Here is a 17,668-nt window from a genome sequence, read left to right as displayed (position 1 = left end):
TCTTGCTGCCTGTGCTAAATTCAGTTTTCTCATCTCATTATTTTACTACCAGAGGTAGAGATAATTGTCTCATAAAAGTCTAAGCCATGGCTCCAAAATCCAGCATTTGACCGACTGTACAATGGTACAAGACAAGTGCACAACTCTCGATCCTAGAACTTGTTCATTGCTATCAGTGTGCAGTACAATCCGGTCCCTGATCTAAACAGTAAACTGTGAGGCCCAGTTTCTGTAACAGTTCAGTTAGGATTAAGTTACTTTCCATTTCATTTCCTCGTGAGACTTTTTACGAACATCCATATCAATGGCACAGTTGGCACTGTACGTTACATCTCTGACCCAAGGGTCAAGGCAACTTATTAAAAGAAGAGTGATAGGAGTCTAATTTTCACCGGATATTTTGTATGTCTTCTGTAAAATTGATATTGCCACTTTTTTTTTTTTTTTTTTTAAATTCTATACCGATGAACTGGACGGACAACTTTAACAAGCTTCGTCCAAATGGGATCTTCCGTTTGCAATGGAAATAAAAATAAAAAAACCCAGCGCGGAAACAACATTTGTCTTCTTTTCTATTTCCAAATTCTTATTTCCATCCCTGAGTGGATAACACAGACGACAGAACTTCCATCTAAGGCCACACGTTTCGAGCTGGAAACACATGGAATCTGACAAGGGGCCACCTTTGAGAAGGGAAAAGAAACCGCTCTGGCTCTACTTGTTAGGGGTGGGGGGTTGGTTTGGTGGGGTTCCTGTTGCCCCAGTCACAGCCAAATTCCCACTGTAGAGACACACTCAAGTCTTCAACCCTATTCTGAGGAAAGGGATACAACTAACTGGAGCATTCATTGTCTTTCAGTGTTTCCTTTCTTCCATCTGCCGGCTTCTATCCACACAACCTATTCAATACAGTGGTCCCATACATTGATGCAACACCTCCTCCCAAATACCCACAAGCGTACAGTTAAAAAATAATGATTACAACAACAATGATACAGGGATTTATGACTATAATATCAATAACTGAGTTAACAAGAATTCCAAGATTTGACACTTGGAAGTCACTTAAACCCCAAATTATTAACCAACCAAAAGGGAAAAACCATGGGTACTGGTCATGGTTTCTAATCAGACTGATGAGGGTTGATACGGAAACCCATTTTAGTTCCCTAGAAACCAACACAACCCATTATTGGTGCAAGGAGGTTTTTATGGAATTGGGGGAGGAAAGAAAAGCAAAGGGCTTGTTGATGATTAGGAGGACCTAATAAAAACCCACTAATGAGTAGTAGATTGGATTGGTGGTTATATTTTATTGCCCCAGAATCTCCAAAAATCTTTTGATGGAGCAAAGATTTGATCTTACTCTTGGAATAGCGGAGCTCCACCAGTTAAGAAACGACCGTCCTTGCCCCACTCACTCCTGATGGAATGAAAAAAGATCAAGAAAAGAACTCATTGACGAGGAAACTGATAGACATGCATCCGGATTCCCATCGAGTTCCCCATCTCTAATCAAGTAGCTAGAAAAGGGGGCTGGGATTGGGAAAGGGGAAAAAAGTGTAAATGTAGGGAAGGAATGAGGACTCCAACAGAGCAAATTACAGAGGGGATTTTTGATTTTTCACCTCTTGATAAAGTATCAGACAGGGATCTCTGTTCATCATCGATGTCTAGATCCCTTGTGGACAATGCAGATGCATACATGAATGGGGTTTGATCACATGGGTTGCAACTTGCAAGAGAGAGGCACACGGCAACATTTTCCTGCGCACGTGTGTGTGACAGTGTCATCACATAACGACAAGTACTTGAGTTAAACGTTGGCAATCTACGTTACTGTTTATTATGGAATCCAGTCCACAATAAGATAGAAGAAGCTCAGGGTTGAAAAGGATGATAAAGCCAGAGCACTTGGGTACAGCGAGAGAGATCAGCTAATGTAATTGACTCAAAGAAAGATTGATGATTCTGCTGAGCAAGTTGAGTAGAATAAAGTCAAACAGGTAGGAAAGGTCTCAAACTGTCTGGAGATGATAAAACTGCATAATCAGAGAGATCCATTAGTAGACACTGTTAGAACGTCAAACATTTCTCCATTCTCATCCACCAGCGAAACGACATTGATCCATGTCCTGACATACATCCCCTCTTGCTCAAATCTGGACTCCAGAGTTCAGACGCCACAGCAATATTGGGGCCATGGGCACGTGCTCTTTTCTTCACTACTCTAAAATAAAAGGATAATCCTCCTTGTTTTAACAATTGGATCAAAATTAAAGCAGTAAAATTAGATTAGTTAAACCAAAAGCGACCAAAACAGAACCAAATCCTATGGACAGATACCCAAAATGGCGGTTAAAAACAATCAGTCTACCAATCATCAATTTATCAATCATCTGGGTTTTCATTTTTTTATCATGGGGAATAAGATTACAGCAATAACTTCCTCTCTGCAGTTTGCACTGGAGTCTTGTTTCATGCAAAATCAGCAAAACCGTGGTACCCCCACCTAGTCTGAGTGTCCAACAAATGGTTTGAACCATATAGACACATAAAGAGATGGTTTGAAAAATGAACTTTGAACTGGAAGGAGAATCACAGACGGAGGGTTGGCTCCTCCCCACCCTCACCCAATTTTTAAGCAAGTCACAGCACACTGCACATATACGGAACAAACTCAGTATGACAGAACACCAGGCTATAGGCACTCTGAGGCTTCCAGTGGTCGATTTTTTTTTTTCATTTTCTTTTTCTTTTTTTTTTTTTTCAAATTATGCTACTTTTCTTATTGGTTTCTAACTTTTATTGGCACCTGTCCTTCAAAGACCTAGTCGTCCCAACATTCTCCATGTATATGAGTATATATATATACCCCCTCCATGGTAGCTCAATCAGATCAAAGACAAATAAAAGAGCTATAAAAAGTTGATTCGATTTCATTAAAATCTTAAAAAAGTCTCCTTTGAGAAGGTAGCTATGTGTAAACCCAAGCCATCCTCTCCCTCCTCATTCTTCTCTTCAAAGAAAACTCATTTCGCAAATCCCAACAAAACCATGGACGATGTCTACAGTGGTGAAGAACTCCATAGATGGCCAACTCCCTATGAGGTAATATACAAACAGCCATTCTCAAGAACATTAGCATACCATATTGTAAATAGTATATATACTGTACTTAATTATCCAACAATGTTATAATCTTGACCAAGTACTCAATTTCTAATTTGTCTCTGCTTGCTTGCTTTAATTTGTTTCTTTGCATAATGTTCAGGTAGTGGAGGAAATCAAAGCCATGGGGAAGATATCAGGCCCGACAGCTCTTACAGGTCTGATCATGTATTCAAGAGCTATGATTTCCATGATTTTTCTTGGGCACCTCGGACAGCTCGAGCTCGCAGGAGGGTCTCTCTCGATAGGCTTTGCCAACATCACCGGTTACTCGGTTATCTCCGGCTTGGCCATGGGAATGGAGCCCATTTGTGGGCAAGCATACGGCGCGAAACAATGGAAGCTACTGGGTTTAACTCTGCAAAGAACGGTTTTACTTCTGCTCTCCACCTCCATCCCCATATCAGCCATGTGGCTCAACATGAAGAGGATCCTCTTGTGGTGCGGCCAAGACGAAGAAATCTCATCAATGGCGCATGTCTTTATAGTGTTCTCCATCCCGGACCTGTTCTTCCTCTCCCTCCTCCACCCCCTTCGGATCTACTTGAGGACCCAAGGCATTACGTTGCCGTTGACATACTGCTCTGCAATCTCTGTTCTTCTCCACGTCCCACTAAATTTCCTTCTAGTCGTGCATTTCAAGATGGGTATTGCAGGGGTGGCCATAGCCATGGTGTGGACCAATCTCAATCTCTTCCTCTTGCTATCGGCCTTTATTTTCTTCTCCGGTGTCTACAAGGACTCATGGATTGCGCCGAGCATGGACTGCCTCCGAGGGTGGTCGTCGTTGCTGGGGCTGGCCGTGCCAACCTGCGTCTCAGTGTGCCTCGAGTGGTGGTGGTATGAGTTCATGATAATGCTATGTGGGCTGCTTGTTAATCCGAAAGCGACCATTGCTTCCATGGGAATCCTTATCCAAACAACATCTTTGGTTTATGTCTTCCCATCATCTCTAAGCCTTGGTGTGTCGACAAGGGTGGGGAATGAGCTAGGCGCCAACAGACCGGCTAAGGCCCGCATCGCCATGATCGTGTCTCTCGCATGTGCGGCAGCTCTAGGCCTTGCAGCAATGCTGTTCACTACGCTGGTGAGACATCGGTGGGGTCTGTTTTTCACCGACGATGCCGAAATTCTTGAGCTCACCTCAGTAGCATTGCCCATAGTTGGACTCTGTGAGCTCGGCAATTGCCCGCAGACCACCGGCTGCGGGGTGTTGAGAGGCAGCGCCAGACCAACGACCGGCGCCAATATTAACCTGGGATCTTTCTACTTGGTGGGTATGCCAGTCGCCATCTTCATGGGCTTTGTGGCCAAAATGGGCTTTGCAGGGCTCTGGATTGGCCTGCTGGCAGCACAGGTATCATGTGCCATACTCATGCTGTATGTCCTAGGCACCACAGATTGGGTGGTTCAAGCGGAGAGAGCAAGAGAACTAACAAATGCTTCATTGTCATCATCATCTTTTACTAAGGAAGCCACAAAGGTTCCTAATTTGGAGGAGATTTTGTGTGTTAATGGACTTGTGAAGTCAGACTCACAAGAAACAGATCCTCTCATTTCAACACCCATTGTGAATTCCATTAATTAATTAAAGCCTTACCCTTCAAAGGAGAGTGCTTCTTTCTACTCTTAATTTCCAATTTTTTTTTTCTTTTTCATCTTAAAAGAGATGATAATATATATATTTATATTTATAAAAATTAATGATATATATATATATATATATTTATATATAATGTAATCCGACTTAATTTGTGTTGTAGATGATGATGAGTTGAGAACTTCTTCTTTCTTTCCATAAATTTCCATCAGTTTACGTTTTTATTCGCATTAAGAGAGTCGATCGAGATGGAGAAAAAAGAAATAAAGTTAAGAATAACACGAGAAGAGAGAAAGAAAAGGCTAAGTTATTGTCGGTGTTTTTAGGGGCTGTAGAGAGGATCTGCCTGCTTTTTGTTGTTGTTCCTTCCATTTGAGGCACAACACTAGCCGCCCCAAAAAGGAATATCTTCACACCTCCACCATTTCTGGCAAAACAAGCCTAAATTTAAGAGACCACATTTCCTGCGGCCCCCGTCGCAGGACAACCCCGAGACCCCCAGTGATTTTTGAACAGGCCAGTGTTTTTAATCAAACACTAGCTTATTGGTGTCACATTTTCTCTTTTTCCAAAAATCACTGGGGGTCTCGGGGTTGTCCTGCGACGGGGGTCGCAGGAAATGTGATCTCAAAATTTTTACATTTCATTCATTTTTTCACATTTATTAGCTTTTATAATTTTTAGCTTATTATCATTCTTGCATTTTTTAAAATATACATTCATGAGCAAATAAGGCAATAAGCTTCTTTTCTTCTTCTTCTTCAAGTAAATACCCACTAATCAACGTCAACCTATTAATTATGTAAAGACTGACTATTACTCTCTTATGAATTTCCATTATTTATATATATCTTCTACATAGTCGAGATGGTGTTTATCATACTTTCCTTTTCATCCTTGGACAATGTACACTACTAGTTTATATAAACAATAATACAGGTTGAAAAGAAAAACAGACAAGTACCCATAAAACTTCAAACAAAATTCCAACAGAGAGAGAGAGAGAGAGAGAGATCTTATATATGGGTTATATGTACTAGCGCATTAAAGAATAATAATAGTATAGAAGTATCAGTTGAAAGAGGTGCTTGGATGGAGGTGTGGGGGGGGGGGGTGTCCCTGCTTCTAACTGAAGAAAACAAAATCCAGCTATTATTAGCTCTGTCTACTTCTCAGATGACAAAATAGGAGCAGTGCCTCTGCTTGGCCAGTACTTAACGCACCTCTCTTTCACCCTCTCTTTTCCCTTCCTTCTTTACTTTTTTTATTTCTCTCCTTTTCCCTTTTAAAATTTTCCTTCTTACACAAACCATGCAAGGGTAAGACTACTTCTTTTTGCTTTAAAAATTAGAGAAAGAAAAACCAACAGTAAGAGAACAATTGCTTTAAAAATTAGAGAAAGAAAAACCAACAGTAAAAGAAAATGGTAAGACTACTTCTTTTTGCATTTTTTATATATTGAGCAACAGACACCAAACAACTCTCACTTTCTCTCTATACACAGTTACACACCACACTCCTATTTTCCACTTTTCTCCTTTTCCCCGTGTGGTTGGAGGAAAGGTGGCAAGAAATTTCATCTCTCTGGTCTGATGGTCTGACGTCGTTAAATGTTTTCTCTAGGAGTTGTGATTGGTGAAGATAATTCAACCACATTTCAATTGTCCTAAGTGCTATATCTGTACAGGAATGTTCTTGTGCACAAATAAGCACAAATCTATACTAATGTGTCACCACCAGCCGACCATGCAGACATCACGACACAGCGTTTGCTGAAGCCAAGTGGATCAACATAGTGTTATCACAACCATTAATTCATTCTTAACTTTATTCAATTCCATTCCGGTATTTAACCAATCTGATGTAACAATTCGTGCAGATTTCATACAAAAGAATGTCAAACTCACTGTGGTCTGTGGGCCAATGGAATGTTCTACAAATGTTAACTTAACCTTTAATCACAAACCCAAAAGCCCCTTGTTTGAGTTTAAGTTCAAGTAATGAAGTAATCACAAAATAAATCAGATCCGTTCAGGAATGTGGGTCCATTCCTACTGTTGGTGTGCCACGTGTCTTCTTAATTATTTTTTGGGTGGGTGCTTCATGCTTGTGAGAACCGATACTTTGCGTTTGAGTGTCAAAATTATTCTCCGTCACACACCACATATGTATAAATGACAAGGAAATGAAAATCGATGGAGCAAGTGGGGAGCAAAATAAAGAAAACTTTTATTTTATATAGGAAAGTAAAGAAAAGAGGAAGACAGGGTCAGATGTCCTACGATACTGTGAGCGTGAGCGTAACCAATAAATTCTATCTCAATTAAAGAGTCAAGAGCCGCAACCCAGCCATCACCATCGGTCCGGTCCAACTCTGGTGCCAAAAGTCTTAAGCAAGTGTTCAATTCCTCTACTCCAGAAACAAAGAGGTTGAGTTGAGCCTTTGTATCATTGACCAGTCAAAACTATGACCGACGAGAGTGAACAAGTTGACAACACGCCACATAAACATGACCCCCAGACGTCACTTGCATGGAGATGGAGATGGAGAAAGCTTTCTTCTTTCTTTTTTTAATAGTGGGTGGGTTGGTCCAGCTCCCAGCAAGTGATCGATGCTTTGGATGGCGTATAGTTGATCAGCAGGTTGAATATATTCATCACTTCAATTCAGGCCTTCAAACTTCAAATTCTCTTTCTTTTGGCTGAAACTAAAGAGTAGTGGACCATTGATAGTCGATCGTGGGAATTACATATTCACTTACGTAGCCCAAGTTAATTTTATAAGATTCTCTGGGTTTAATTTGCTACTCTTGCTTTCAACAATAAGTTCAACAACGTATGGAGTCAAAGTTTTTTCATGCGAAGTAATTGCCCATTTGGGAATAAAAGTTAGAGACTATCATACAAAGTAATTGGAATGCCACCGCCAATGTGATGAAGTTGTGAACTTCTGCAAATTCACAACGATCACTAGTGTAATTGGGAGTCTTACACTTACTGCCACCTGTCTCTCTGTCACAGCATGAGAATGAAAAGCCTAACTATGTTTTTTGTTGTGGGTTCTGGTTGATGATAACACGACACGTGTCTTCAGTTCACATAGCAACCTAGTCCTTTAGGGGTCTATCTAAGAATTCGTAATATAATTACTAAACAAACCAATTGGTGGAAGTGGTAGGGTCGTTGGCTCGTTGCCATGTGGAATTGATGGAAAAAGGAACATAAAAAGGAGAGAGAGAGAAACAAACTAACGAAGTGACCTTTTATCTTTATTTCTAGAAGGGCTCCTCCTAGAGAGAGAAACCAAACTATTATATATTTATGTTAATGTTCTTTTGGGTTAATGTTCTGCCGAAGAAGAAGACATAATAGCTGCAAAACCGCCATGGGTTTTGTTCTCTAAATTAAACATTTATTCTGTCCACCACCGTCCTCCCTCCTACGAGGAGTACTAGTGAGCTAGTGCTCCTTATCCAGTTATCCCTTCCTTTTCTAAAGCCAAAAGAAAGAAAAAAGAAGTAAATCCACACTTAAGGAGGGGATTAATGTGGCCGGCCACTAGCTGCTCCCAACTTATATTATAACCAGTAGTTTAATTAAGTGGACGACTTTGTCTAGATAGGCATAGTTATAGTCCATGAGGGAGGGCGGGTGGTTCATGTTAGTTCATGACTGTCTAGCTAATTGCAGATAACTGCACTTAACAAATTGAACTCTTCAACTGCACGAAATTTTACTGATGAGCCCTGACGTACGTGGTGTGATGCTTTCAGGCTCAGCTTTCCCCTACTGCAGTAGTTTATTAGCTTTTCTTTTTATTTTCAGGCAAATGCAGCATTTGGCACTTGGCAGGACATCATGGACCCGTTTGATTTTTTGGCCTAAGATCAGACCTAGGCCAGCTATAGCCTATATATAGTTGCCACAGCAGGGGCAGGGTCCACCCTTCCAATAAAGAATAGACATGTTATTCCACTGTCCCCAATTCAGGTGACTCGGGAAATGCCCTTGAGATGGAGGACTAGTAATCCTTACATTCCAAGATGCCAATGCAGTGGCACAGTCGCTTAATTACTATGGACCCACCAAAAGACAGAGAGCTAGCTATGTGCTATATATATTGGGGGATGGGGTTGGGGTTGGGGTTGGGGCTATATAGCATTGATCGATCATCTTCTTCAAATCTTCTACCCAAGGCGAAGATGGGCGTATCTCGATGCTCTCTCTCTCAAGTCTCGACGTGGGACATGGGTATCAAACTATCAATTATAGGAAGCATTAAGTGTCCTTCATAGGACATGGGTGCAAGTTTTGGGTTAGGGCAGTCGCCCAGTGGGGCAATGGCCAATGGGCTGTCCCCCGGCCTATAGGCCAAGGTTGTTTTTCTGGTCCCTCTATATGAGAACCGACCTTCTCGAATTTGGAATGTCTCAATCCTTGGCCCACTTTCACTTTCTTGCTTTGTGCACATCATCTTTTTCCTCCTCTTTGTGCACAAGTCAATCCTAAAGCTATAACAGGGACTCATCATTCATACAGGGAAGATGAGCCACTGCTTTTACCCCTCACTAAGGTAAAGTAGAAAATGATAATTCCCCTTTGTTAATAGAAAAGACGAGAACGGTACAACTCTTTTTATGCCCAACACGTGGAGGATGGACTTAATAATTTGTCCAACAGCTGGGTCAGTTTTCTCTGAATGCGTACGTGTATCCTTGTCCCAAATCTGAAATCAAAGAACAAGAAACCCATAAACAAAACGAATCAGCTGGAACAAGGAAGAAGACACTCTCAATTCTCAAAATTTGTGCATGTTGTTGACATAATTTGTTATTCCACTTATTAGCATTTGACCCCATCTCCTTTCTGTAGTGGTTTGACTACAAGTTTAATAATACTGACTAGCTTCACGCATGCTTAATCCAAGATTAGGTAATCCAGACAATGAGAATGTAAAGGAAGCAGAAAAGAAAAGGAGTCCAAGAAGCTATGAACTCCGGCTGTAGGCAGGCTTAGAAAAGTTGCTCATCAAACCTGCTTTTTATTTGTTTTTGTCCTTTTGTTTGCTTTTGATTAGGTCGATGTCGTCGGTTCCCCATGACCTGCCTCAATGGACATTGCATCAGTTCATCAGTTGGATGATGGCAACAGGCCATGAGGATCCATCACGCAACGAAATGGCGAGCGCCTGTAAATAATTGGCGGGGCACTCTGATAAGTAAGAGCTAATAGCCAAGTGTCGTTAAAGCTGCACAGTTTCTTCAACTACATCACTCATGGCTGTTTAATACGCAACCGGGTCAAGAATGCTCAGACGCTAAGCACAAGTCGCAATAACTCAACTCTCTTTTTATCAGTCATTTAATATGCCTCATTAATGAGGCCCGCTACCTTTCATTTGCCACAGGCAAAGGAGAGAGAGAGAGAGAGAGACCACTTGGGTATTTCGTTAGAGAAAGAATGAAAAATGTTTTGGTAAGTATCATTATCAGACGCGAATTGGGTAGATACTGTACTATATCATACATACATTGAATATTGAATAGTAGGGGCCAATGTCATATGATAAATTAATAGATCAACAGTTGTTCTAATCCAAAGTTGAAAATCTTTGAATTCAAAAGTCAATCTGATTAGACAATTTTAAGCAATATATAAGAGGTTGAATCATTATTGGAACAGTAGGAAGACAAGGGTCTATTTATTTGGTAGCTAGTTAGTCTTTTGTCCACAAAACAATCAAATTTTGTAATCTATGTTATTGCAATTGTGTTTGTTTTAGGTGTAAATGCGAATGTACTTAAAATTTGTACATGTTTATTTTTTGTGTAAATATGGACTGGTATAAAACTCTATTCCCAGTCCATATTTTTTCATCAATAATCGACGTAAATACGTAGCGATAATCAATGCATATTTACGATTTTACATCAATTGTACATCGATTATCACATTTAAAAAGGCTCCAATGGTTCACAAAATTGTAAACTCATCAGCGTACAACTCCATTGATGAAGTTACAACAAACACAGCCTAAAGTCATTGAAGGTTTCTTCATTTCAATAAATCGGTAAAAACCTAATTCTATAGATCAGGATGCTTTAAAAAATCGTATATATGAGACAGCAGCTGTACAAACCACTGAGGCAGTAAAGAGTGCTGGCTTCAATAGACTCGAAAATTACACAAAAAATCTTGAGAACCCACGTACCCAACACCCCACCCCACGGGCCGTCACAGGCGCCTGTGACGATGACAAGCAAAGGACCACTTCTAAGTCCTAACCACCCATGAATTCACTTTAAGGGTCGACGATTGCTAATTGTGGAAGCAACGATCGTGTCATGGTGATACCAATAGCTAGCTGCAGAAGCTTTAGCTGGTTGACTAGCTGATTTGCATTCTCCCTTGTCTAATTAATATACTTTTGAATTTACAGGCCTTGTGTTCAATCGTCGATCGGTTACCCCTTGGAACCTATATACTGAACATTTAATTCTTAGTTGGGCTTTCTAGTTCGTGAACACTTTAATTACAATAAAGTGATTTCTAATCATATCATAACCTAGGGTCCGTTTGGTTTACGGTTGGAATCAGAACCAGAATTGGAATAAGAATTTTTTGAAATTAGAATCAGAATGGTCTATTCCCATAGTTTGTTTGGTTCAGACATAAATGAAAATGAAAACTAAAATAAGTAAAAATGGGATTTCATTCCCAAGGGAGGGGTAGAGAATGGCCATTTCCTCAAATGGGAGAATGGGATTCCAGCTCTGCCCAACCAAACGGTTGGAATGGAGATATTCCTGCAAACCAAATGGGACCTAATTCTACCTATCAATCCAATGTTTTTTGGTTAGGTCTTCAGTAGTAGCGATGCGAATTTTTACCTTGTTGGAAGCCATTCTACTAGGTAAAACTTCAACAGCAGAGATAGCAAATCTATATAAGACTTGAGTCGGTAAGCCATAAACATTTCTTCTCTATGTGAAGGTCCTGTTTGATGATTAAGTGGTTGTTAAAAAAATATTTCTTAAAAGTATTTATTTTAACCACTTAAGGCTGTTTGATGATCCACTTGCCAAATCACTTATTATATTTTTAAGCACTTATTGGGGTGGGAATGTTTGGTAAGCTACTTTCTCCATAAGTGTTTGTATTGACGTAAATGACAATTTTAACCCTCACTTCATTCATACATATATATAATGCTTTTCACATATTATACTATATATTTCAATGAAAAAATGCCAAATTATGACAACTGAGAGTCCACATGGACTCACACGTGAATTGCCATGTAGGCCCAATTAATAATAACAACAACAACAAAAATAATAACAATAATAATAATTTAAACCCTCGCACGGGATTATTTTGGGTATTAAAAGAAAATACTAGGGTTTAATTTGTCCCATTCTATTAGAGAAGTATTTCTCAAAGAAGTGCTGAAAAAAAAGCCAACTTTAAGTTACTTTTTTAAGAAATACTTCTTTTAACAAAAAATACTTCTTCCCCACTTTTTTAAAAGTACTTATTAAAAGAAATATTTCTTAGAAGTGAAATCGAACATGGGCTACATCTTCCCCCTAATACACCTTTGTATTTATGCAAGCACTGTAGCATCCTGTTCTAACACACCTGGTAGATCAAGCCCATTATCTATCAGATGCAAATCAAACTGAAAATTAAGTGATCAGTAACATCCCAATTCAGGCAAATCAAGCGGGATGCAATGCTTATTGTGTTCATAAACCTTATCTGTATCCAAGTGTTAACCATTTATCCTCTTTCAACCTCACTAATTCTATATTTTCTAACTTGGCTTGGAAACAGATCATGCTCCTCGAAGGAACTGGAACTTATGGAGAGCATTACTTTTCTTTTTCTTCCTACCTAGAAAATAGTAGAGTCCATGCAATACAAGGAAAAACTTTATCCCCACAGTCGACCTAACTCTCGTACGATTCCTACCTAAAGCAGCTTTTGCCCTCTCTTAAGATCTAACCACAAATTGAGAGAAACTTTGGATAGGGCAGTATGGAACTTGATTATACCATAAGCTGTGTCTTGATGGAGGCAAAGGAGTCCTGACAAAATTGGGACAAGGCTTCATTGATTGCTTGACTGATTTGATTGATTGGAATGACTTTGGTTGTCCATTGGTCTGATCAATTCTCAGTTGGCAAGTAGATGGGGGTAGCATGACCACCCACAAATCACTGGAACAGATAAAAGCAAAATGCCATAGAGCTTATTAAGGTAGCAACTCATGCCTTGGATGACGTTCCGCAGGTTTATGAGTAAGGCATTACCTTATTAAGGCAAGAAATCACGATTTTGGAGTCACCCACCGTAATGAGAGGGTAATTTTTGAAATTCAAGACCAGGTTATGAGTTTTCCAAGCAGCCCACACTTCAGCTTTGTTAATAGAAGCAAGGCCCCAATTTGTAGGCTTTAAAACCTAGGACTTCACCTAGGTGATTCCTAACAAGAACAACAATGGTGCATAAACCACCTTCCAGCTGCGAAGCATCAAAATTAATTTTAATCACACCCATCTCGGGGAGGGGGGGGGTCCACCTTATATAGCTACAATTCTTGGTACTATTCTCTCCCTTAATCTTGATCATACTATCCTGAAATTCTGTAAAGGATACGAGGGCTTTATCAATGACTTTATTTTAGGGTATCAAAATATTTTTAAATACACTCATGCTTTTGATCTTCAAGAGCTGTGATAGAAGGAAGACGAATTTTTCCCTTAACCTTTCCTCCTCATTTGGTAAATTCTTAATAAGGTCCAACCACCAATCTCTAAAGGACATTTTGCTCATCCAAACTTTGAATAGTTGGATAAATGAGCAACTTTTGAAAATATGATTCACGTCTTCATCCTCTCCAAAAACACCACATCCTCCATCAATGTTAACTCCTTTGCGTCTTAATAGAGATTTAGTGGGCAGTCTATTATTCAATAGAAGGAACGCAGTTTTGGAGGGCACATAAGATTCCAAACAATCTTGTTCCAATTGAAACCATTCACATAGTTCAGTAAATGATTACACTTCAATCTGTAGGCAGACTTAGATGAAAATTTGCCATTAGAATTAAACCACCAAACCAACTTATCTTCTTTTTGATATTAGGGGATGAATGTAGCATTGATCTTCAATCAACCATTGTTTGGAACAAGATTACAGATCTTCTCCCTACTCCAAACTTTCCTTTCTTGATCAATCACATCACTAAGAGCTCCTCGTTAACCAAAATTTTCTTGAGGAATCAAATAAGCAATGGCCTTATCACCAAACCATCTATCTCTCTAGAAGTTCACTAATCTACCATTGCTAATCTCCCACCCCAAACCATTGATGAGAAGATATCTAGCCCTAAGAATCCCTCTCCATGTCCAAGAAACTCCTTTTTTGATTTTAGCATCCAAAAAATTGTTATTTTTTAAGATATTTACTCTTGACAACTTTCACCTAGAGGTTGTCTTCTTAACGAGAATTTTCCAACCTAATTTTGCAAGATTAGTTTCATTAACCCAAAAAAGAATTTTGAGCCCTAAACCACCTTATCTTTAGGAGTGCAAGCTCTTTCCCAATTCATTAAATGGATCGGCTTTCTACCTTTAGAGTTGGTCCATAAAAAATTCTTTTGACATCTATCAATCTCCTTTATCACATTGTTTGGAATCTGGAAAGATCTAATAATAAATTGAGGGATTATATTTAAAGTAGAATTGAGTAAAGTGATTCTTCCCGCCATAGAGAGAGTATTCTTCTTCCAATTAGCCTTTGATTTCTTTTAACTTTTTCCTTTTTATCCCCATTTATTTTCCCAAACCCATATTCAGTCCACCAACATGAAACAAAACTGATTTTATAACCAATAAAGAATCCAAGCTTACAATATTCTTAATCGGATTAACATTATTCGATAAGAAAGAAAAAATGAAATGGATTTATTTTGTGTAATATTCCTGGAAAGACTGTTGTCCGATACTTACAAATTAGCGATGTCCCTGGAAACAAGTGTATTTTCCCAACATTCCCTTTCCTTTCATCAACAAATTTGCTTATATTGATTAACCTTTTTCCTTCATAGGAGCAACATGGATGTTTTCATTGTAGACAATGGGACCTCTGAATTGGGGGGCGGGGATCTAATCCTCGATTCCTCAATTACAATTACACCAAGAGGTTCAAAGAAAAGATAACATACTGAAATTCAGCTTTGCTAAGAATACCATTCACTTTAACATTCTCTCACTAGTAGCAATGGCAATGTTCGAGCTAATTAGCAGGTTCTAGTTAAAAACTCGCAAGCGTATTTATTTAAGAATTTTACATGCATAGCAAAACAATACAGACAGATTTCTTGTTGAAGATTAAGTATCACAAAAAGCATGCCTACGTCTCACCATCACATATAACAGAAGGTATGTACACAGAACATGTATCACCTGCATTCTCCAAAACAGAAAAGCGCCTATTCATTTGTAGTATAAGCAGGCAGATAGAGGCGTTGAAGCATTTGGAATCTGTAGCCTGTGAGTCACACTCTGCAATATATCATAGGCCACATAATAGATCAACAGTCTGAGAGGAATGCCTCAGAGAAAACAACATTCTCAATTCTGAGGAAAATTGAAGCGTATTGTGATGGTTTTAATTGGTGGTCTGCTGTAATGTAGGCCAAGCAATTTCATTATCGTCAATATAGCCATGAATAAGGAAATCAGTGCAATTCTTTCTGCACCCATGGTTGTAGGGGTTGCGAAATCGCCCATCCGGACCTTGAAGATATCCATAACGTCTGGCATTTGCCAGCTCATTAGTGGTGATATTCTGTGCTATCTGCACAATAAATAAATAAATAGATAAATAAACTCGTATTACAATCATTAAATCCATTAGGTGAAACCATTTTTCAGAATGATTCTAAAATGATGAAATGCCAAGAGAAACAACACTGAGCCAATCTAGAGAGACCTACGCAATTATGCAGCAAACATTTTTTATGCACCTCTTTTTTTTTTTTTTTTCTTTAATCATAGCCAGATCAAAGAGCTTTATGAAGGTATAATAGAAAGCTGAAAAAGGGAAAACAATCTTGTCTATCGGCCACGGCCAGGGAAGAAGAGGACCAACAAATCTCTCAAAAGAGAAGGCAAGATCAAATCAAATACATCAAACTGAAACAAAAGCAATAACCATATTGGGAGGCACTCTCTTGATTAGGGCTGTCAACAGAATCCAAGAGTCTGGAATCCAATCCAACATCTGATTTGATTATCCTGGAATCAGATGATCTGTTTACATAATTGGATTGGATTCAGATTTTACAATCTAAATCGAATTAATAATCGGAGCACTAGTTAGAAGAAGTGATTTGTTACAAGTTGAAGAGGCTTGAAGGGCTATGGGTAGACCCAAAAGGACATGGGTAGAAGCAGTAAGAAATGATTTAAGCACTAATAACAGTGGATATAACTTTAAATAGAACAGATTGATAAAACAGGATTCATGTAACAGACCCCATATAGTTGGGATAAGGCATGGAGGATGACGACGGTGACAAGATTTAACTCCATCCAATCCAATTAAAATCCAAATCAATTTATATTATAATATATAATGATTTTAAATATATAAAATTTATATAATTATATATGAAATATAAAATATAATTTTATATATCATACTATAAATAAATTTATATAATAAATTCAATATTTCATACTGATATTAATTTATTACATATATGTTAAAAAGTAATTAACTTTTTAATTTTTTTCTTTATTTTAAAAAAGAAACAGAGTAGGATTAAATCCGAACCTGATTTGAGTCTGATAGGATTCAAATCCAATATGAGATTTTTAAATTTGATCAGATTTGGATTTGATCAATCCATTTACAGCCCTACTCTCGATGCCTCCTCTAGCTAGGCTCTTTCAGAAAACTTATGTAGTAATTAACAACCCCTACAAAGACATCAAACCATCCTTAAAAGGAAGATCCTAATTTTTACTGTCCTGAATTCATTGTATAATCTTTTGATCTAATCTGAGATGAAGTAGCACATAGAGAAAAGAGAAGAGAAAAAGAAATAAGAGAAGTAGGGGAGAATTAAGAGATCGTGGGATTCAGAATGCAAGTCCCATCTGTGGCAGCAGTTTGAGTTACATGATGGACCACAACTTGAAAGAATAAAAAGACCACCATACCCCTAATAAGTGACTCACTCTAGACTGATAAAAAAACCCCTGTTCACACGCCCTAAATAGAAAACATAAAGAATAGTAACACCTTAGTATTCCACCTCAAGTTGGTGAGTATATCGTTGGACAGTATATGCTCTTTAGGACCACTATGATATGTACACTGCTTTTACTATGAATAGACATAATAGTTTCATTTACAATCTCATGTCTTTTTCAGTACATGTTTTTGTGAGAGTCATGGATAAATTGGTTGAGACAAAAATAATCAATATGTAGACAAAATTGTTCTCAACTAGTGGTTGAACATGGGTAGTTCAAGATGGACAAGGTTGTCATATAAGTGCTACCTTATGAGAAGGAGCAGTTAGTCTCAACTACCAAGGGGTAGGCATGGGTGTTTGGGAAACACCAAACTAGACTATTTTCAGATAAATCTTGGACTTTATGATCAAGGTTTTAAAAGGCTAAAGGTGTAATTGAGGCATAATGGCCCAAAAAGGTGAGGCGTAAGCCTCAAAGTTTAAGGAAAAAATTAATTAAAGTTTGTAAATTGATGGAAATAACAGATGATATGCCAAATTAAAATGATAGAAAGTACACATCCATAAACTAGAAATTTATAAGCAATAAATTTCAACATTTAAGCATTAAATAAAATAATAAC

General features: G+C 38.5%; 2 protein-coding genes across 3 annotated transcripts in view; one reads left to right on the top strand and one right to left on the bottom strand.

The window, feature by feature from the left end:
• Nucleotides 1-2,891: 2,891 nt before the first annotated feature.
• Nucleotides 2,892-4,973, top strand: LOC148876359 (protein DETOXIFICATION 48-like). Its single transcript, XM_088966678.1, has 2 exons — nt 2,892-3,111; nt 3,275-4,973. The coding sequence occupies exons 1-2, from the start codon at nt 2,980-2,982 to the stop codon at nt 4,757-4,759; spliced, it is 1,617 nt and encodes a 538-aa protein (XP_088822804.1). The 5' UTR covers nt 2,892-2,979; the 3' UTR covers nt 4,760-4,973.
• A 10,008-nt stretch (nt 4,974-14,981) lies between these two features.
• The window catches only part of LOC148876358 (Ankyrin repeat family protein with DHHC zinc finger domain-containing protein), a 56,203-nt gene continuing 53,516 nt past the window's right edge, over nt 14,982-17,668 (bottom strand). For both annotated transcript variants that reach the window (XM_088966677.1, XM_088966676.1), the window contains exon 13: nt 14,982-15,637. In XM_088966677.1, the coding sequence (XP_088822803.1) occupies nt 15,449-15,637 (189 nt within the window). In that variant the 3' untranslated portion in view covers nt 14,982-15,448. The remainder of the gene's footprint in view (nt 15,638-17,668) is intronic.

The sequence above is a fragment of the Nelumbo lutea genome, chromosome 1 (genome assembly GCF_056320005.1).
Source record: "Nelumbo lutea isolate HS-2025 chromosome 1, American lotus-T2T, whole genome shotgun sequence".
NCBI lineage: Eukaryota > Viridiplantae > Streptophyta > Magnoliopsida > Proteales > Nelumbonaceae > Nelumbo > Nelumbo lutea.
Note: the sequence above shows the minus strand (reverse complement) of the source record. Positions and strands in the feature narration are given on the sequence as shown.

Coding starts and splice junctions, on each gene's coding strand:
- LOC148876359 (XM_088966678.1), top strand. CDS start 2,980: ATGTGTAAACCCAAGCCATCCTCTCCCTCCTCATTCTTCTCTTCAAAG. Junction 3,112..3,274: donor GATGGCCAACTCCCTATGAG/GTAATATACAAA, acceptor CATAATGTTCAG/GTAGTGGAGGAAATCAAAGC.